Below are 21,825 nucleotides of genomic sequence, written 5' to 3'. Positions count from 1 at the left end.
GTCACTCGGACACCCCACCCCCACGTCACTCGGGGACACGTCACTCGGACACCCCACCCCCACGTCACTCGGACACCCCACCCCCACGTCACTCGGGGACACGTCACTCTGGGACACCCCCACGTCACTCGGACACCCCACCCCCACGTCACTCGGGGACACGTCACTCTGACACCCCACCCCCACGTCACTCTGACACCCCACCCCCACGTCACTCACACCCCACCCCCACGTCACTCTGACACCCCACCCCCACGTCACTCTGACACCCCACCCCCACATCACTCTGACACCCCACCCCCACGTCACTCGGACACCCCACCCCCACGTCACTCGGACACCCCACCCCCACGTCACTCGGACACCCCACCCCCACGTCACTCGGTGACACCCCCACGTCACTCGGTGACACCCCCACGTCACTCGGGGACACGTCACTCGGGGACACCCCCACCCCCACGTCACTCGAGGACACCCCCACGTCACTCTCCTTGCTTGCTACCAATAAGCATTGCCATAGCCAATAGGACTCATTAGGAAAGTGTAAGATATTGGCTTTGTTAATAACAATGCTATTACTTTATATATTTTCAAAGCCAACACATTAAAAAAAGTGTCATTTACAATACCAATAGCTCACACTTTCCTAATGCGAGACCTATTGCATTGCAAATGCTTGTTGTGCAAGGTGATGGTGCTGTCCTAATGGTGATGTTGGCTCCAAGTGGGCACAAACGTGTGCTAACTTTGTGCACCTGACTGGTATTAGCCTTCCTGAAGTAGCAATCTGTAGACAGTCAAAAGGGCATCCCCTGCCTGGACATTTCCTCACCTTTATAAAATCTGTTCACGCTCCTGGACTCATCCACTGGTACTAGCAGACCCACTCATGTTACTACTATGCATGCGCCTCAAGTACACACTGTACACAAACTACAGGTGAAGTAGTGTGGCTCACTGGTTAGAGGCGGCAGACCCGAGAGCAGAGGACGGCCCGGGACCAGGGTTTGATTCCCGGCGCGGCAGGTTTCTGGACCAGGGTCAGCGGACTCGATAATTCTCTCGCCTAGGTGCCCACTCTGATCAGCGATCACACGGCAACTCTGGGCATTAGCTTGCCTCATCTTCACTAACGACCCCACCAGACCGCCGGGGATGCCTGGTCTCACCCTGGAGATACCCATTAAGGGACCATCTCTCACGGAAGCCAGGAAGGGTTTTGCAGCGGTCGAAGCGCCTTGGGACCCTACGGGTAAGTAGTGCGCTATATAAATGCCAATACATACAGCAACCACACAGATGTCGGCGCAAAGGTATGGGTCCCATTTTAAAGAATAACTTTTACATGAATAGGTTTCGTATGCCGCATTCTTAAGACACAGAATAAAATGTCTGTGAAGGACTATTCATTTGCAAAAATGTATCTCCAGGCACCACTGCTTCATGTCAGTAAACCATGATATGGGTGATAGATTTGTTTAAAACGAAGGCTTGGTGTGTCCCTCCAATTCCCAAACCACTTGAAGACATTTGTATTACCATGGACAGACCTAGTCTTCAGAACTCACTCTAGAATATCTTGTTGCCATCACCAGTAACGTTGGTTTATCAGTTTCACATGCAGGTGCATCACTTAATGTAGGGCTGCAAGCCCTTGTAGCATGTGGGAGACATTCCGTCCCAGCTGCTTATGGATGTGTTTCACTAGGAGAATGTTTTTTAAACTAAGACATGGCAGCTTAAATGAACAGTGACACAAGGTTTCGATTCATCTGAAGATCTTCATGAGGTGCTGCTTCTCAGGAAACCCAGATGACCACATGCATTTGTTTGAATAGTGAAGCTCTGAAACAAAACATTTTCATGATAAGGGTATCACCATGTTAGTATTATGTTAAAGTACTTGGACTTTTCTGGTGCACAAGGTGGTGATGCTCATACTATTTAAGCAAAACTATCCCATGAAATGCCTGGACACAGCATTCAGCTGCCCAGATATGACACCTAACTTAAGCAAAATGTCAAATAATAAAAAATAAAAATCGGGATTTCAATGCACTTTGTCATTGATAATCCCGTTATAATTGAGCTTTACAGGTAGTCCTTTCCTCCAGGTTTTCGTCCACTAACATTAACAGCTGTCTTCAAAGATCCAAACAAAGTGTTTGTATTGGTAAATAATTTATCTGCATCATGTAGAAAAATGGTCATGTATGTTTTATCCTCACTCTAGCTTTGAATCTTGGTTTGACATCACTTCTATTGCACAGAATGCTGAAGATATCGTAGCCAATGAACGGGAGCAGAACATTTTGCACATGCTACATCAGGTACAGTCAAACTTCTACATCAAACTTACAAATGAGCCCATTTTTTTCACTGCTAACTTCTACTTCATGATTCTTTGTTGTAATTCAATGTCAGTTGGATATACTATGCCACCTCAATGGTGTTGATTTAAACCAAAACCCCCAAAAGAAACTAAATACTTAGGATATGCACTTTAAGAGTCCATCCAAATTGTATGTATTTCACACTGTGAGGCTTGTTCTGGAGGATGGGAGTGCGGGCAAAGCGGGGGGAGGGGTTGAGTGGAAAACCCTCTTTATTTGAGTAAGCTCTCCCATTATTTTCTGTGCTATGGAGATTAGGAGGCCTGCTGGAATGTATGGAAAATTGTGGCCCTGGGGGAAGCCTCCTTTTAAGTCTGATTAATCACATTTGAGAATGGTTAACTTTTTTTTCAATGAAACTGACCAATTGTAATTCTGTAATGGAGTACCTGTTACATTATTAGTTCTGCCTCGTTAATCTTGCATGGCGATTTTATGCTACTACTATGGGGAAAAGGATAATTATGGTATGTGGCTTTATTTACCACTGTTCATGTGAAAGTTTTTGCTGAAGTCAGTCTACAGTGATGCATACAGGTTTCATTTCTGTATCCGATTAGGTTCCAATTTGGGAACATTTGTGATAGGAATTTAAAGTCCAGTATTGCTACATTACCCTCCAGCAGTTACAAGTCGTCCATTAATTACCCATCTAGTGGCTTGGTCAGGACTGTGACTGTAGAAGAGTTTTTAACTCAAAACTATTGTTACTGGTAAGTACTCGTTTTTAAATCCATTCTGAGCACACTTCTCTGCAGTAGAAGAAAAATGGTTTGATAGCCCTTCAGGAGCTACTATTATGCCAGACCATTTCCAATAGTTCCATGGCCTGGCTTTTTACATTCTGGCAGCCCTACTGTTTAAATTCTTTCTCCTTGAGCAATCTTCAGTATCTTCTGCTGTATATTCCAAGTAACAAATCCTTACCTTCATCTTCTCACAGAAGCAAAGCAGCTTTCACGGTTTTCTAGAAGAGTTTGGCCATGAAAGTTTTTTGAAGGGGTTTTGGTCCATGTCAGATTTTGGCTATGCCCTTTGTTAGACCCCACTTGGGGAACGGACACATGGCGGATAGTGGGGGTACTAGGGTCCAATTGTGGGTGTTGGGTAGTTTACTAATGGTGTCCTAGTGTCCACCCTATTGTGGCTCTGCAAACTGGGCAAAATATTACTGTAGGAAAGTGGGTTTTTGTTGCAGTAACCCCCCCCCCCCCCCCACACACACACACACACACACACACACACACACACACACACACACACACACACACACACACACACTTTTTGCCAGACTACTGATGCACTTTGACTAGATGTGCCCTGGGTCCCTACCAATCAGGTTCTCTGGGCCTGTGTTCTTTCACCAAGACTAACCCAATTGGCATCTCTGGCCACAGGCCAGTCCCTGGTAAATGGTACCACAGTATCACCAAATGTACATCATTTTATTTTGACCCGTCTGGCATAATAAGCTCATGTGATGAGAAATCTAAATGAATAATAATACACGTTACTTTTTTAATCATTTTAGTTACTTTTTTACTAATTTTATACAATTTTAAGGAAGCATTTTTTTTAAACCATTAATTAATAAGACTGTTGTGGATTATAGAATGGCTTTTATGTTTATGCAAATTGGAAGATATTCAAGTATGTTCAGCTGCATTGGCTTTTCTATTACTTGCACATAAAGTAAGACAGCAGATGAATCAATTGCAGCATCAGAACTATGAATATCTGTAGTAAAAATTTGTTTTTAATCGAAATTGAATGCTGCTTCATTTTAAGGATATATATTGATGCATTTTCATGGTTTATATTGTATAAATACAGAATAAAGATTTTGAAATGAACCGACTTGGGCAGCGTTTGGTGCACAAAATGTATCTATCTTAAAGGTGCCCAAACAAGCCTGTCCTCCATTTATCTTCTGCTTGGTTCTCTACTACAAAGGGTGCGTAGGGGTGATCCTCACGGCCACACACCCCTTACAGTGCAGGTATCTGGAATGTGTTGACTGCCACACAAGAAAGTTAAATGCTTCTGGTAAAAGCACCTGAATCATTATTTTTTCCAGTATTAAGGTACCTTTCATTGATTCACATGCCTGAATCATTCCCAGTCATCGGGATAGGAGACCCCGGTACCTAAATAAACGAATGTCTCATTAGACATATAGAGTAATTGGCCAAAGGCCTCACATTAGTAACATATACATGTCCTTTTGTAAAAAAGGACCAAACTCTAGAGAAGATCCAATCCGTTATCACCACACAAGAACCTACCTGGAAGGAGCCCTAGCTCCTCAGATTTTCTACCCCACGTCGTGCTAAAGGAGTCTCCACTGAGCTCTGCTCAGTTTACTTCATTTCTGGATTTCCAGTGTTTCTTCTCATATATTTCCATCTTCTGAGTGAAGTTCTTCTGTTCTTCATGGCATGCATACCTAAGAAAGGCCTTTTAGGCCCTGTGGTAAAAAGACGTCATGTGGATGACCAGCACAAAGATCCTCTACTGCCTTTACCCGGATCACTCTTCAAAGAACTGCAAGGTATGTCGTACCTGTCCTTCAAAGACCGGGAATGGCACCTCTTAATTTGGCTGTGGAAGCTGGAAGACCAAGACCAACTAGGGTCTCTTGAGGGGATTGATGGTTCTTCAATATCCTCCAAGTCCTCGCAGAAAAGAACAAGGGTGGCTTCTCTAGGCCCTTCGTCACAGCCACCTCAGAAGACGCAAGTCTTCAGAGGGACATTTCAAGGCTCTGCCACCAAAGGTTTCTCCTCAGGAGATTGTTCACACCTTTAAGAAGCCTTCTTCCACTCGATGACAACTGTCTTGTCGACGGTGGCTTCAAAGACGAGAAAATCCACATCTATGGCCTTGTGTGTGACATAGACTGTTCCACTTCTGTCGCCTTTTCTTCACTGTCGACAACGACTACATCGTCGACGGCCGGTAGGTCTGTCTCGTCGACGATTAAGATAAAGAAGACCTTGTCGACCTCCAAGCAATCGTCGACGCTGCGATCGCTGACAGTGTCGACAACGAAGACTGTCCCGTCGACATCCACTCCATCGTCGACAAAGGCTCTGTCGACGAGATCCCCATCGTTGACTACAACCACATCGACGAGATCCCCATCGTCGACGACTACAATGTTGGCGGCTTTGTCGACGGGAACTCAATCGACCATGGTGCCTGTCGGCGCTTCCCCGTCGACTACACAGTCGACAGGCTTGACGACGACTGATTCTAATTTGAAAAGTACATACGTCCATCTCAAAATAAGGAAACGCACCTGGACGCCGGCCCTGACTTTGCCTAGTAGGGTCCAGCCATTGCCTCAGGCTCTCCTCTTGGACGAAGAAGATTCTGATGAGGGCAGTATGTTTCGAACAGCAACAAGCCCATCTGAACTTCAAATAAAGTATCAGGACAGTTTGGATTATGAGGATCAGGATGTTTGTCCACAAGAATACCATCCGCTTCCCATGGTTTGCCTACCAGCATCTTTAGTTTCCGACCTACAGTTCCTCATTACAGACTATAAGCAGAGATACCCTACTTCTGCAAAGTCTCCACTTCCAGCTGTATCTTAACTGCCAAAACCACAACTTCCACCCTTGAATCTACAGCCGGGACCTGTCATTCCACCACCTCCGCCTTCCACAGATGACTAGGAGGAACCCCATGAAGAAGGGGAACTTCATGATTCCCAGTCTACTCATGAGTGGGATGACCATGTCATACCCTGTCCTGCTTCTCCCATGCCTACGCAGGCTGGTTCACCTCTTGAGGACATTGGGGGATTTCACAACATAGTAGAGAGGGCGGCGCAACGTTTCCAGATACCTGTGCCGTCACGCCAGCAATAATGCTTCCTATACGATTTTAAGGAGCCTTTTAAGAAATCAGTCAGATCTATACCCATTCTAGAATACATATGGGATCAAGTTGTAAAAATTATGTAAAACCTTTTCTCTGTGCCCCCGGTATTGCCTCGTCTGGACAAGAAATACTGAGCTCTAGATACTGCTCCAGCTTGCTTGACAGGACATCCCAAACCAGACTCATCACGCAGGCTGCTCAACGTAAATCGAAAAATCCTTCTGCCCCACTAGCTGCCCCTCTGGACAAAAGGTTGAAAGCTTGATAACATTGGGAAGCGTTTCTCATTAATGTCTGCTTTAACGGTGCGTCCATCCAATTCCTTGGCACTGTTAGGGCGTTATAACAGACAGCTGTGGGCAGACATCACTCCTTATCTTGCGGACTTACCAGATGAGTCGAAAGAAGCTCAAAATCTTGCTTGAAAGCGAACACTCTGCATCTGAAATAATAGATTGTGCTATGGATATCGCTTCAACTGGATTTAGCAAACTGGCCGGCGCAGCTGTATTAAGGCACCAGGGTTGGTTGAAGGCAACTTCATTCTGCCTGGAAATGCAAACAAAAATCTTAGATATGCCCTACGATGGCCAGCTTCTGTTCGGATCACACATTGACGAAGCTCTTCAAGGTATTAAAAAGGATGCTGACACGACCAGAGCTTTGGGTACCCTGCAATTTAAGAACCTGCCTTTTCGTGGCTCTAGAGGAAGGGGACAATCTTCTACAAGAGGTGATTACCAAAGCCGATCTTCCTATTCTTCTGGTCACCAGTATCGATTGATTCCCAGGGTTCTCAGGAAATTGAAAGTGGAGCCTTGCACACACATTCTCATAGCTGCAGCTTGGCCACGCCAGCATTGTTTCCTAGAGCCTTACCTTCTCTCCCTGGAACAGCCGATCCACTTGAAACCGCTCCCTACTCTTCTCACAATGAACAACCAGCAAGTCCAGCATCCGGATACGACATCTCTCAAATTATCTGCTTGGCTCCTGAGTTCAGAGAATTCCAGAACCTAGACATTCTGCCGGATTGTAGAACAGTTCTGGCTCGGGCGGACAGTACCAACAAAACCTACTCCTTGAAATAGAAAATGTTCTGCATCTGGTGCAAGTCACGGAAGATACACCCGTTTTCATCTTCTCCAGTACAAATATTGCCTTACCTCCATCTGTCGAACTCTGGTCTTGCTCACGCTTCCATTAAAGTTCACTTGGCTGCAATATCCCGTTTCAGGTCTTCTGCTGGCCCTTCTCTTTGGTCGAACAGGTTGATCAAGCAGTTTCTTAAAGGTCTGTTCAGGACTTTTACTCCTGTAAAAACTTTACCTCCCACTTGGCAATTCAACAGTTCTTGCTCAACTCATGAAACACCCTTTTGAGCCAATACACAGAGCTGATCTTAAGTATCTTTCCTGGAAAACTGCGCTACTTCTAGCCCTTACCTCAGCGAGACGAGTAAGTGAGCTCCAGGCTTTCTCAATTCAAGACCCTTTTCTTCAGGTCAAACAGGACAGGATTTGTTCGTAGGACAACCCTAAGTTTGTACCTAAGGTTCAGTCAGATTTCCATCTCAATGAACCTATAGTCTTCTGTTCCTTCTTTCCAAATCCTCGCACAATGGCAGAAAGAACTCTGTATCTGAAACGCTGCCTAAAGGTTTACATTGACAAGACAAAGACCTTCTGCAAGTCCAACCAACTCCACTCACTAAACCAAGTATCTCTCGCTAGATCACTTCAGCTATTACATTCTGTCACCAGCAAGCGGGGCAACCACTACATTCGAAGGTCCGAGCCCACTCCACTAGGGTGATGTCTACCTCCATGGCACTCTTTGCCGGTGTGCCTATTACAGACCTTTGCAGATCGACAACCTGGAAGACGCCGCATACATTCACCAAGCATTATTGCTTGGATACAGAACTCTTGAAGGATGCTGCAGTGGGACAGGCAGTACTTCATCATCTATTCCGATAGAGGTGAGCTTTTTTTTCATCCTGCCTTCCTTTCTTGTATACACACATTTCTCTATTGTATTCCTTAATGGTTTCTTTGATTAGTTTGGTCCTTTCTATGTGTCACATTGATATGTTATCTGGTGAATGTGTATACGCTGTACCATCCCAAATGTGGTTATCATTGCTTAGTACTCTGATTCAGGCATGTGAATCTATGAAAGATACCCTAATACTGGATAAGGAATGCGTAACTTACCTGTAACTCCAGTTATCCAGTATTGGCATCTTTCATAGATTCACATGCAACCCACCCACCTCCCCTGGAAGGGCTCTTCTAGTTCTGTGATGCACCTGCTTAGCTCTGTGCTTAAGTAAATCTGAGGGACTAGGGCTCCTTCCAGGAAGATTCTAGAGGGTGGTGATAGCTGATTGGAAAATACCTATACCGGATAACTGCAGTTACAGGTAAGTAATGCATTCCTTTTCAAAAATCAGCCTGAGGACAGATATTCCCTCATGTTTAGAGTTTGATTTCTCTCCTGCTCAGCTTGGTTTAAATGTGGGCTCCTGCCTTTTTTCTTCCAAGTCTGGAGATCTTGCAATGTTGGTGTGAATGAGCGATACCATCACCATGTTTTATAGAAACACATAACGGGCTACAAAGGAAGTGCAGCTCTTGGGTGCTCACCAGGGATTGTAACTAAGAGCAGAACATCTCCTAAAATCCATTGAAACCTGGGCAGTGACCTCAGCAGGAAAGTCTTAAGTGTGAATTGAATCAACATTTGGCAGCCATGCTTTTTTGGATGTAGGGTCATGTCTCTTTGGTCCTGTTTTGATGCTGCAGAACACAAAATACTGTAACTTTGCAGGCAGGCTGTTGCACTGGAGGTCAGCAGGCTGCATTTTTACTATGCTAGTCAGGAGTATAACTCTCTACCACCTTCCCTGCCCACCCTAATTTTCAGAATTCTCAAATGCAAGAGCCCTGCCAACTCGGTCCACGATGAACGGGAAGATTCTCCATAATGACCCTCCTTTTCTATCAAGAATCTTTAAGGAGTTTCTGAAAGGGCTGTTGAATATGTTTTGCGCATGTGGGCGCCAGTTCCTTGATTGTATACTATCCTTAGCCAGCTTACGAGGTAACTGCCTTAACCTATATTCATGGCAGGCATTCAAGTTGTCGTAGAAGACTGCTGTGCTCTTGGCTAGAAGAGTTGGAAATTCATGCTTTTACCATCAAACCTCTCTTCCTGCGCCTTTGTAAACTGCGTAGTATTGCGTACTTAAACTAAATTTAAATCCAAGTGGACTTTTACTGTAGTGAACAGTTATGCTAAAGGTGTACAGAGAATTGCTCTCCCTGATGTGCACGGAAACAATTCTACATTGAATTTGCCAGGTCTTGTGGACAGTCTGTTCGGCTCTTCCCTGTTTTGTCCCCTACATTCTACAGGATCGGTTTGCTCTACAAATTAAGTAGGAGCTGCGGAGTGGAAAGGAAGAACAGTCACATTTACAAAATATTGCTGATTGGATACAGACCGCCTTGTTTCTGTTAAGGCAGTTTTATGTCCTCTGTTCCATTAAAGCACGTCTCCTCTCACTTTGTCCCCCATTTAATGATGGCAATTCATACTACGAATTTAATTTGAATGCAGTATAAATGTTGCGATTATGGTTGAAGCATGAAAATGTATGAAAGATGCAGTGCTTAATAAGAAACAAGTTACCTGTTACTACAAAGCGCCAACACTGGTATCTTTCATGTTGACTGAAAACCATCCCTCGTCACCAGTCAAGAGTCCGCTATCTATATCCTTTCACGGTAGCTGTATAGATATCTGAAATACATCCACAGTGGGAGTGGACATGAGTGTTCTAGCCTCATTAGTTTGGGTCTTATGAATTGATTGTGCAACTAAATTGGGATCGTTTTGTGCTGTTTTGAAACATCACTATGGAATGCCAATGCTGGAGAACTGAAGTTGCAGCAAAGTAACATGTTTCTTACCAAACATACGGCATAGATTTATATTTTAAAGCACACTTAATACCAAAAAGGTATCATGGCACTGGTAACCTGAAGTACTGGAAGGTGGGGAAATTCAGCTGCACAGCCACCACAAGAGGAGGGTCGGAGATTACTGAAGGGGAAGAGCAGGGTTTCAAAGCTTTCCTAAAATGTATCAAGTCCTTGGATCCCTGCTTGGGGATTGCTGCAGTAGGGAGATCCTCCCCCCTCAAGCAGGGAGCCACCCAGTAGACCCCAGGGAGGGGGCTTTTACCCCCCCCCCCCGTTTCTGGAAATATTCAGTTTTTCTGCCCCCCACGGGGAGGACAAAGCCCATAAGTAAGTCAGGGATTATTTTTTCATCTTTATTAATTAGTCCCCTTGCTAAATTCAGAATTGTCTACTTTTCAGAAATGGATAGTTTTCCAGGATCCATTATTGCTTTCACACCCATTTCTACCACTTACTGGTGGTTGAAAGCACCAAATAGGAAAAATAGGCTGTCCCAGTAAAATGCCAAAACTTTGTCCAGCACTTTGGTTTTCTGTCAAGTCTGTCTGTTCCTGAACGCTAACAACAAGAGAAACTGGGTGTCTATATGGGAGCAACTAGTACTCCAAAAAGCTACAAACTCCTTACTAAGTGAGTTGGTGCTAACAGGGCTTAAGTCCTACTACCTACGAAAAACCGGATCATACCTAAAAAAAAGGACATGCTTAGATTGTTGGTAGGACCCATACAGAGAAATTTGGATTCCCATCAAAATTAAATGTAAATCAAATACTCTCATTTGGTCATCCAAAGTGGGATGGTGTGTCCCTTGATCAACGGGACTCGTCCATTCCCTACTCATTTGGGTCAAACCCTCAATCACTGTAGTGACCATGAGCTAGCTATCGTGATGGGAGCATGTGCAGTGCAAAAAACATAAAGTGGTGAGTTAAAGGGTAAAGAAACAAGGTAAAAACTTTAAGGTTGTTCTTCCCCTTACTAAAACCAAGAACAGTGCAAAGAAAGCAGTCTAAACAAATAACTGCATATATTAGGCCAACATGTTTCAGCCGATAGGAACAGGATTCCACGGCTTTCTTCAGGGCCAAAGTTCTAGACATTTGCTACTGCGAAAAAGTGAAACATTAAACAAAATTTTCAGTTTCGTGTTCCTCTGTATCAACTGGTGTCTTACAGCCGAGTTTTACAGGGAGTATACCTCACCTCTCCTGGAACCCAGCTCAGGAAGAAAGAGGCCCCACTCTGTCCGTCATTGCCTCGTCACTTGACCCAAGCTAAGGGGGAGGCTGAACGCTGGCAAGATGATTTAAGCACCACAAACCCTTTGTTGGTATCTTTTGCAGGGAAGAAACCAGACTCTTTCTTCTGCAGCACTTCCTAATTTTTCTGGAAAAGAAATAAAAATTGCAGTTTTGGCTAATTTGTCTGTTCACTCCAGGGGTGTCCACAAACCCTGGGTACCTTTAGAATCCTCAGGATATTGGAAGAAAAGGATGCAAAATTGGCGTGGATGCCTTATGTGTACAAAAAGTTACAGGGGCCTGGGAGCGTACTAGCCCAAATAGTCAAAAAAGGTTTAGCACGGGGAGGGGTTTAAGGCCCATCCGTGAAGGGGCTAAAGGAATAAATTAGCGTTAACAATGGTGTCTGGCGCTGTCAAATTCCCAGTCTTCCTACTGGGAATAATTCAGAGTGAGTGAATGGCAACTCAAATGCATGATCACAATTTATAGAAAAGTAACCTTCTCTTAAAAAATGCTCGGATGATGATTTTTGACTTCATTTTAGAACGTAGCTTCATTGAATTTCCTAATTGATTTTAACTAATGAGTTTACACTTTTGTCAATGGCTTATTTTTGTATTTATTTTTTTAGATCTTGACTCCTTTCCTGCTGAGAAGATTAAAATCTGATGTTACCCTTGAAGTTCCGCCAAAGCGTGAAGTGATAGTTTATGCACCTCTGACTAAGAAACAGGAAACCTTCTACACTGCAATACTCAATAAGACTATTGTAAAAATGCTTGGAATTGATAAGGTATGTACTGTAGTAGTATATGGAACTTCGGTTACTGTGTAGGTAGTTTTACATGTGGTTTCTCAGTTCATTGTAGCATCTAAATCTGATCTAAATGAATGTTCATAAGCATTTGAATTGTAGCACGTACCTGCAGGATTCCAAAGCACCTTATAATTAGGTTATTGTTACAAGTGTCAGTTTGAAATGCACACAGTTAGTACAAGCTATCTGAAGGCTACGTTTGCCAAATTTCATTTGTTGTATTTTGAAAAATTGCTTGAAGTTGCTTTTTCTGGAGCCCCCTTTACCATTTAATATAAAAGGAAAAACGCTGGGGAAATAATGGAGCTAGAGAAGCCGCAGCTGCATATAACTATTCTATCTAGCACTTTACAGCTCGCTAACAGCTCCATCACTCCATGTCGAACACGGACTGCTGCTTCACTTTTTTCCCGGTACTGTGTTGAGGGTGACTGAGAACTGGGCTCTACCTTTTTCACGCTGACTGATCATTTTGCTACAAACCTGCCATTGCATTCACGAACTTATTTTGAAGACTGGACTGTTTTATTTTCGGACTGAAAACCAATGTGTTAGCTTTGGATTGTAATGGATGCTTGAATATTACCTGTAGTCAGGCTAGTAATCCTCCTTTCTCCAGTATTGGATCTTTCATAGATTCACATGCTTAAATTCATAATCGTCCATGCGGGATTTCCAAGGTACCATAATAAAGCAGTGTGCATCACTATAATAGGCTACAATGGTGATAATCAATTACGTAGATGACCTATCTTTTTAAAAAGGAACAAACTTCAAACCTTAACTTATCAGGCGATAGCACCCTCTAGAATTCTTAGACATCAGTGCACAGGGAAGCCATACTGAGTACATGAGCTGGGAGCTTGTCTGTACAAGTTCCACAAGTCCATGATGGCTTCACCGAATTACCAGATGTTTGGTACCAAACATCTCCGATTATTGAGCACACACTGATGCCAATGTTGGATTCATTAACAAATGCACTCAGAGGGCACCTCAGGTGCCCCCTGAACACCTACCAATTCACTAGTGTGTGCCTGACTGGTCTGCACCAGCCTGCCATCTCTAGGCATGTTTCTGACCCCCTAAGATGAGAGCATTTTGCTTTTATTGGTCAGAAACAAAGCCTGTTCTGGGTGAAGGTGCTACACACGATTAGCCTTCATTGCGGTTCCTGCTTGGGGTGAGCCTCAAAGGCTTCCTGACTTTTTTTTATGCTGAGCTGAGCTTCTCCAGCTAGTAGAGATGTCCCCCCTTCCTGACCAACCCCCACTTTTGCGGCAAGGTCAGTGGGAACATTAGAAAGCAGGATAGGTGTCTCTCCTCTCAGCCAGGACCACCCCTAAGGTGTCCTGAGCTGAAGTGACCCCCCCCCCCCCCCTTGAAAATCCTCCATATTGTTTTAGAATGTTTTAGTCAGTGGGGTAATGCCATCTCCCAGAGGGTGGATATTCAAAGGGTGTAGTCACTCAAGGGAAGTAGCCCTTTGGCTTCTATCTTTGAACCCCCGTAACACCCCTAAATTGAGTGTTTTTTGTCACCCTTGAACCTTAATACTCAGATTACCAATAACCTACAAAGAGCTAATCCCTGCAGGACCAGGAGCTCTGGCGACTGCTGTTGTCTCAGCCCTGCTAGCCTGTCTGCCAACTTTGAACTTTGCACAACTCGTCCAGCAGACCAGTGACCTCCCAAACCCTGGGAAGACTGCCTACCTTCAACAAAGACTCTTGAGCTGTTGACAGAGAACCTGTTGAAAGGCGAAGTTTAAAGACCAATGCTTTCTGTGGAGCCGCAAAATTGACCACCTTTTCACCCTAAGCCCACAGCCTGGGTCTTAGAGGCCCACTGGTCCAGAAAAGGCTCCCTTGTGATCCTGAGCAAGAGTTCTTCATGGGTTGACCCCTGCTGGACTGCACATCGACGTCTGCAGCCTCTGCATGATGACCCAGAGGTCAAGAAGCGGTACTTTTCTGGTTCCTTATCCCAGACTTCACATGAGGCCCTTACAAAAATTCCTAGAGGACCAGTGAAACCAGTTCTCTGACAGATGAGGAAAAAGATTGACTATTGCTTTCAGTGATCTAATCACTTTGATGGTGCAAATAGCCGAAATACATACTGAATGAGATCTAATTCAATCAAGCTCTCCCAGTCACTCTACTAACAGATGCCCCACTCAAAGGATGGGGAGCTCACAATGGCCATTTACAGGCTCAAGGGACTTGGTCATACAAAGAAGCCCTAAACGTTCATCTGGCTTCGTAATCATTTCTTTCATTTGCAACAAACTGCATTGCAACAATGGGTTCTCTGGACAGGCCGGGAGGGACTAATTCCAGACTATCTTTCGAATTTCAAGCTATATGGAAATGACTGATAGCAAGAAATCTAAACATCACAACTGGCTTTCAAAATATGGAAGCAGACTCAGTCATACATTCCAAAAAGAACCTAATGTGTTACAAACAACAAAATCTTTGAAACCATCTTTGAATACTGGGACTATTCATAAATATACTTGTTTTCAGACTGAAATGCGCCTCCAGATTCTAACTACCAGGGTTTAAAGGAATGGTGATAAGCTTCTGGATGAATTTCATCTGACACCAACAGTTCTAATCAAACTATACCATTCCAAGACCAAAATCATAGTAGCACCCAAGTGGTCCAGTTATTGGTGGTTCACTGACCTGCAACACCTATCTGAACGTCCACAAGAGTCTGCAGTGCAGACATAATCCCTTATACCTCATTCTTTCGTCGTTGAATGTATTAATTTGGCTCCTGAATTCCTGCAATACAGTCATTCAAATCTGTCACCAAACCTCATGGGCGTTTTGCGTGAGGTCCAATGTCTTTGCAAAAGAAAATCTGTTTCAGATGGATTACAATATTATAGACTGGGAGGGTGTGGCGCTCTTCACACAATTCCCCAAGACATTACTATCTTGATTCAGATTACCGAGCTGATGCTTAAATGGGCGTAGCATCTCTGTGGAACCTTTTACATTAGTTATCTGAAAGTTTTATTTTTTTCCCTTTTTGTTTTTCTCTACTTTTCTAAGGGGTAAGGTTTTTCCCTTTGCATTATTTTCTCCACTTTCCTTAAGGATGTTTTTTTAAATTCTATTCCGTGCTTATGAATAGTAATGATGATCCCACGAAGAAGGAATAGTTAATTGCCTGTAACCCTATTTCTCATACTGGAAAATCTTCAATAAAAGGAGCAGTGTGATTTTTCCCAGACTTTAAGAATGCTATGCCCTATTTTCTCTCATTTCACTTTTAAAAGTTTGTGAAGGGTTTCAGGTCACTAGGTTAATTCTAGTGACTATTTAAAAAAAGAATTTTTTAGTAAATACCTGAAAAGTGGCAAACATAGCCTTGCATAGTCTCTAATATAACCAGTAATTTTCTTAAAAGTGAAATGTGTTTTTTCTTCAATAAAAAGCATATATTATATTATACATATCTTGTAAAAAAGGTGCCCTGGGATCGAGTGCATAGGCAGGACAATTATGTGCTTATCAGTATAAAGAAAATTCCTCATAAGAACTGATATCACTGAGAAGGAATAGCTATTCACCCGTCATTGGAATCTTCCTCGAAGGATAGGAACTGTTAACACGCTATAAAGTAAGTTTCTTGCTTCAGGAATGATGCCAATCTATCCAATCTATCTTCATTTTCCCAAATGTCTGATTCTTTCCGTATACAAAGTTACTGTTTATCAGTGGCTTTTTCTTTAAAGCAGTTTTAAGCTCCATTACATTTTTTTAACACTAATAAAATTCGATAAATGCATCTTGGATAGCGTGTGCTAAATTTCTACTTTAAAAAATACTGGTGTTTAAAACTCATTCATATTAAAGTGCTGCACATTCACTCAAACTAAACAGAATGTAAGTATTTTGATTCCTAAATGATCCTGTTGTGGTCAAAAGTGTAGCCTTATAAATGTGCCCAATGAATTTCATCAGCTTCAGTAAATATTGACATATTGCATAATTACCGGATTTATTTTAATCTTGCAAGCTGCATGAATGCTCTATTTAAACTTTAATTGAGATGATAGACAGGTACGTTGCATTAAATAAAGGTGGTCAGTGCATGCACTGACCAAAGAATGTGGCATTTCAAAGACATCCTTTTAGTGACGCTGGTTGCCATGGACAGGTTGGTTGCAGGATTGCCTCGGGCTGAAGAAAAATCAGAGCACAAATAAGATCTTCTAAACTAGAGAAAGCCAGAAGAGTCCAGACTCCACATTGAGTTGGTTCCTCTCCTTTATTTTTGTTTTTTTACCAAGCACATCTGCGAGAATGTTGATGTTCCATAAGATCAAAAAAGAATAGAACAGAGCCCAGGCTTGAGTGAAACTTGGAGTCTGCAGTGAAAAACATACTTGTTATGTATACGAAATTCAAAAGGTACTACATGCATGTGATATATTATGCCTAGTAATGACACAACCGTGTTATGATGGAAAAAGTTTACAAATTACGCCTCCTTTACGCTGCTCATCACATTGTGCCTCACATCCATGATCAGATTGATATGTAGAATGGTAAAGCAAGCGTGCACACTCTAGTCATACACTCCAGTTTGTGCAGGGTTTCAAATTTAAAATCTGCATTCTTAGCATTTGGGAAACCTTAGCCCTTTGCGATATAATCATCCAAATCTGAAAAACACTTCAGTTATAGATTCCTTACCTTAGAATTACCCCCAGGCGTCCGACTGGATCCGGATAGCTTCTTCGTCAGCAGTACCTCTGCGTGTCGGAAGGTTGCATCTGTTGACTCTGCTTCAGTCGTCAGCGTTGTGGTCGCCGGGATGACGTTGCGGCAGCTACTTAGATGCCGCCCTTGCGCACTGACATCTGTTCTCTTTTTTATAGCGACAGCTAGCGCAGATCCGGGAGAGCGGTACTATAGTCAATTTTTTACTGGCTCTTTCTTGAATTTTGTGACTTCTTTTTCGAGTCTTCAACTCCTAAGGTGCACAAGGGATGCCCGGCTTCAAGCCATGCGGTTCCTGTCTTCGGATGATGTCCGTGACTGATCCACACCGCATGTGTCTTTTTTGCCTTGAGCGTGACCACGACCCTAAGTCGTGCTCCGACTGCTGGTTGGTGGTGCCGAAGGCTTTTCGGGAGTAGTCCCAAAAACTGCTTGAGCACCGAAAGTCTTATCCGCGCCGTTCAAGGTACTGGTCGCGAGTGAGGTTGAGGTACCAGTCGCAGAGCCACCATCATTCAGGTTCAAAATCTTCGAAGTCTTCGCACTCTGGGTCGGGTAAGTCTAAGAATAGCAAGTCGAAGCATTGTCGCTCTTAGACTTCTCCTCGTCGGGAGCCCAGGCCTGGATCTGGGTCTGCACCGCTTGACCAAATTACGCCTCCACCGGCACCGCTTCCTCTGGCACCCCTTCCATGTTAGACGCCAGTTGGCCCCCCCCAGCCGGCGTCTGGCCCGGCCTCCATCCTGACGTGGACCTGGACCGGCATCATTCGATGCAGAGAGGGGTTTTCAGGCCCCTGTTTTCTCCTGGGGCCCCTTTTCAACTAGAATGGCACCCAGATGCTGAGTAGGAGGACTGGGAGGGGTTAGGTGAGCCTCTAGCTGACCAGGACAGTGAACAGGAATGGAGAGAGGAACTGGGGGATGCCAGTGGTTTGGACACCTCACCTGACCTTGGCATGTTTTCTCCTCCTACCGTGGCTATGGAGGCGGGAGCGCTGTACGCAGTGGTGTTGCGTATGGCGGCTGAGGCTCTCAACCTCTAGCTTCTAATGGTGGTGGTCAGGACTAACCTCCTGACAGAGGTGCTTCAGCCGGCTGCGAGTTCTTCAGAGCCCTCGCTACCGTTTAATGAAGCCCTCGCTACCATTTAATGAAGCCCTCAGACGTCCTTTTTGGCACGTGGTCCAGGGCCAAAACTGGGGTTCCTGCGCACAGGATGATTGCCCAATGCCACTTCCCGGCTCTGGGCGACCCACTTTACTTTCCCAACACCCCACCCAGAGAGAGCTTGGTGGTCCAAGCCTCTACTTCCAAAAGTGCCTTCCCTACTGCTCCACCGGAAAGGGAATCCAAGAAGCTGGACTACGGTCCGTAAACACCGCATGTCTCTTGAGCCATTATTCCCACTCAGTGTGGGATACTGTGGCGCAGGTGCTGCCTCAGTGTCAGGAGGAGGCCCGGGCAATGCTCTCCCAGGCTGTTGCTGCCGGGAGGGATGCAGCGAAGTCTGTGATACGTTGTGGGCTGGACACAACCGACTTTCATGGGATTTCCGGAACACCTTGATGGACATGCCCTTTGATGGCCGTCGCCTTTTTGGCGACAAAGCAGACAATGTTCTAGAGTGTTTCAAGGACTCGCGGGCTACGGCCAAGTCCTTGGGCCTCTCCTCCTGCCCTGCACAGTCTGCTTTGTGCCCCTTTCGTGGCTACGGGCGGGGTGCCCCGCTACGTCCCGCCCAGAGCCACAGGCCACAGTAAGTTAACCAACCTTCGCGCAGCTGGGGATGTAGGAACAACCATTGTGGTTCCTGGGGCCAGCAGGCAGCGGGCAGGCAGTCCATCAACCCACCCCCTCCCCCCTCTACCGCAGCAGCCTCCAAACCCTCCTAGTCCAACCTTTCAGGCCCATCAAACGCCAGTTGGCGGCAGGTTTCGCCATCCCTCCCCCACTGGTGCACCATCATGTTGGACAGGTGGGTTTTGCAAATAGTCCGAAGGGCCTACTCCCTCCCCTTAGAGACTACCTCTCCAGCCATACCACTACATGTCGGAGGATCATATGGCCCTTCTCCAGCAGGAATTTACTGCTCTCTGGGCCAAGGAGCTATTGAGCGCATTCCTGTCCCAAAAGTAGATTGTGGTTGTTACTCCTACTACTTTATGGTTCCCAAAAAGGACAAGGGCCTGCGTCCTATCTTGGACCTCAGGGCATCAATCGCTTCCTCCGGAAGGAGAAGGTCAAGATGTTGACGCTTGCTCAAGTCTTGTCTTCCCTGGTCCCGGAAGACTGGATGGTAGCGTTGGACTTGCAGGACGCTTACTTTCACACCCCTGTCTTGCCCGCCCACTGGTTTGTGGTAGGCCACGAGCATTTTCAGTTCACCGTGCTCCCCTTTGGCCTTACCAGCACCCCTCGGGTGTTCACAAAAGTTATGGCGGTCGCAGCTCCTCTGCGCAGAGCAGGGGTTTCAGTCTTCCCCTAACCCCCCCCAATCTCGCCGATTGGCTGTTGAAGGCAGGCTCACCCCAGGCAATCGTCTTCCCACCTCCAGACTACGGCTGACATCCTGCATTCGCTGGGGTTCTCCATCAATGTACCGAAGTTCCACTGGATTCCCTCTCAGAAGCTCCTCTTCATCAGAGCGGTTCTGGACATGCCGCGGTTTCGGGTCTATCCTCCTGAACAGAGTCTGGGATATTTGAGCTATGATTCTGATTTTTCAGCCTCTAACGTGGGTTTCGGTCAGAGTGACCCTGAGGCTGCTGGGCCTCATGGCCTCCTGCAACCTGCTGGTCTATCATGCAAGGTGGCATATGTGGGCTCTGCAGTGGAACCTGAAGTTCCAGGGGGTGCAGCATAATGGGAAATGTGTCCGATTGCGTCCAGATCTCGGAGGGCACTGTACAACAACTGCAGTGGTGGCTCACGAACCAGGATTGGTCAATGGCAGAGCCCTCTCCCTTCCCCAACCAGACAACAATGTGGTGACTGACCCGTCCCTTCTGGGATGGGGCGGCCACATGGGAGAAGCAGAGATCAGAGGCCTCTGGTCTCCGGCGGAGTCAGGGCTCCACATCAACCTTTTGGTGCTCTGGGCGATTCGTCATGCACTGAAGGCATTCCTGCCCTCTGTCCGGGGAAGACTAGTGCAGGTGTTCACGGACAACACCACTGCCATGTGGTACTGCAACTAACCAGACAGTGTAGGGTCATGGACCCTATAACAAGAGGCCCTCCACCTCCAGACATGGCTGGAACATCAGGGCATATCCCTGGTGGGTCAACACCTGGCAGGTTCTTTGAACTCCAGGGTGGACAAACTCCGACGCAGATGCATGATGGATCATTAATGGCGTCTTCGCTCTGAGGTGGTGCAAGGTCTCAACAGTGGAGAAAACCTTAGTTAGATCTATTCGCCACCGAAGAGAATGTGTGATGACGGCAATTCTGAGCGGTGGAATTTCCAAGGCGGCACTCTCTAGGCGACGCTTTTAGTCGCGAGTGGAGTTGCGGTCTGTTGTACGCCTTTCTGCCTATACCACTTCTGCCCAGAGTGCTGAAGATCTGACGCGACCGGGTCCAAATCATTCTGGTGGCTTCGGATTGGGCACGAAGAGTTTGCTATCTTGAGCCGAACATGGCCATCAATCCTCTGATCAGACTGCCTTCGGGAGGATCTTCTGTCGCAGTAGCAGGGGAAGGATCCTCCACCCCAACCTGTCCAGCCTCCACCTCCTTGCGTGGAGATTGAGCGGCGGCAGTTGACGTCTTTCCACCTGCCTCCTGAAGTCTGTAATGTAATCTTGGCAGCCAGGCGTCCCTCCACTAAGACTGTGTACGCCTGCCGGTAGAACAAATTTGTTGCATGGTGCACAGCAAAGGCTGTGGGCCCCCTTCATTTTTAGGGAAGACAGTCCTACTGGAGGCCGGGTATTCAGCCTGGTAAAATGGACAATAAGGCACAATGGCCCAGTATCTTGAATCGCGTGATGAAAACTGATGATCGGGAGGAGGGCTGGCGTCCCATCCAGGTCCTGCTCTACCACTCCTCGACCGGTCTTGAAAGATCCGCCATGACCACCCATTAGGGCACCATAGGGTCGAAACGTCAACGCTTTACTCTAGGTCCAGCATCAACAGGATTCTATACTTGAATAGATAGAGATCTTTGTTTTGAAAATAAGTCATCTAGCCTATCCTCATCACTTGTATATATGTATATGACTGCACTGTATATAATGTTCACCACCTAAACACCTTGCACATTTGTCACACTCCTTTGTTTTGTATTGATCTTGACAGTCCACACTATTATACTGTATATATCAATGAATAAAGAAATTCTGATATACATCTTCTTGTCCAAGCAATTGTTTTTCTCCATGCCTTATACGTTAAGTATTATTTATATATATATATATATATATAACATCTGCCAGACAAGTGAACTCCAGTAACTTTCTTGTAAACCTCCTTTCTTCCTGCCCAAGGTTGTCACTGCCTTCCACATTAGGCAGACTATCACTTTGTCCACCTTCTTTCCGCATCCTTTGAAAGAGGAAGAGCTGCTCCACTGTCTGGACCCAAAATGCGCGCTTTATCTGGATAGCACAAAACCGTTCCGGGTGGATGACCAACTCTGTTGGCTACGTGGGTGCCAAGAGCGGTCAGGCCGCACACAAGCAAACCATTTCTTGATGGGTTGTTTTTAGACCGAGAATTGCATGCTTTTATACACAAA

At 45.5% G+C, this 21,825-nt stretch overlaps 1 protein-coding gene across 1 annotated transcript in view; it reads left to right on the top strand.

The window, feature by feature from the left end:
- The window catches only part of HELLS (helicase, lymphoid specific), a 591,428-nt gene that overhangs the window by 195,400 nt on the left and 374,203 nt on the right, over positions 1 to 21,825 (top strand). The window contains exons 12-13 of the mRNA XM_086922383.1: positions 2,234 to 2,330; positions 12,149 to 12,310. Coding sequence (XP_086778509.1) covers positions 2,234 to 2,330; positions 12,149 to 12,310 — 259 coding nt within the window. The remainder of the gene's footprint in view (positions 1 to 2,233; positions 2,331 to 12,148; positions 12,311 to 21,825) is intronic.

Source organism: Lissotriton vulgaris, chromosome 5 (genome assembly GCF_964263255.1).
Source record: "Lissotriton vulgaris chromosome 5, aLisVul1.2, whole genome shotgun sequence".
Taxonomy (NCBI): Eukaryota; Metazoa; Chordata; class Amphibia; order Caudata; family Salamandridae; genus Lissotriton; species Lissotriton vulgaris.
Note: the sequence above shows the minus strand (reverse complement) of the source record. Positions and strands in the feature narration are given on the sequence as shown.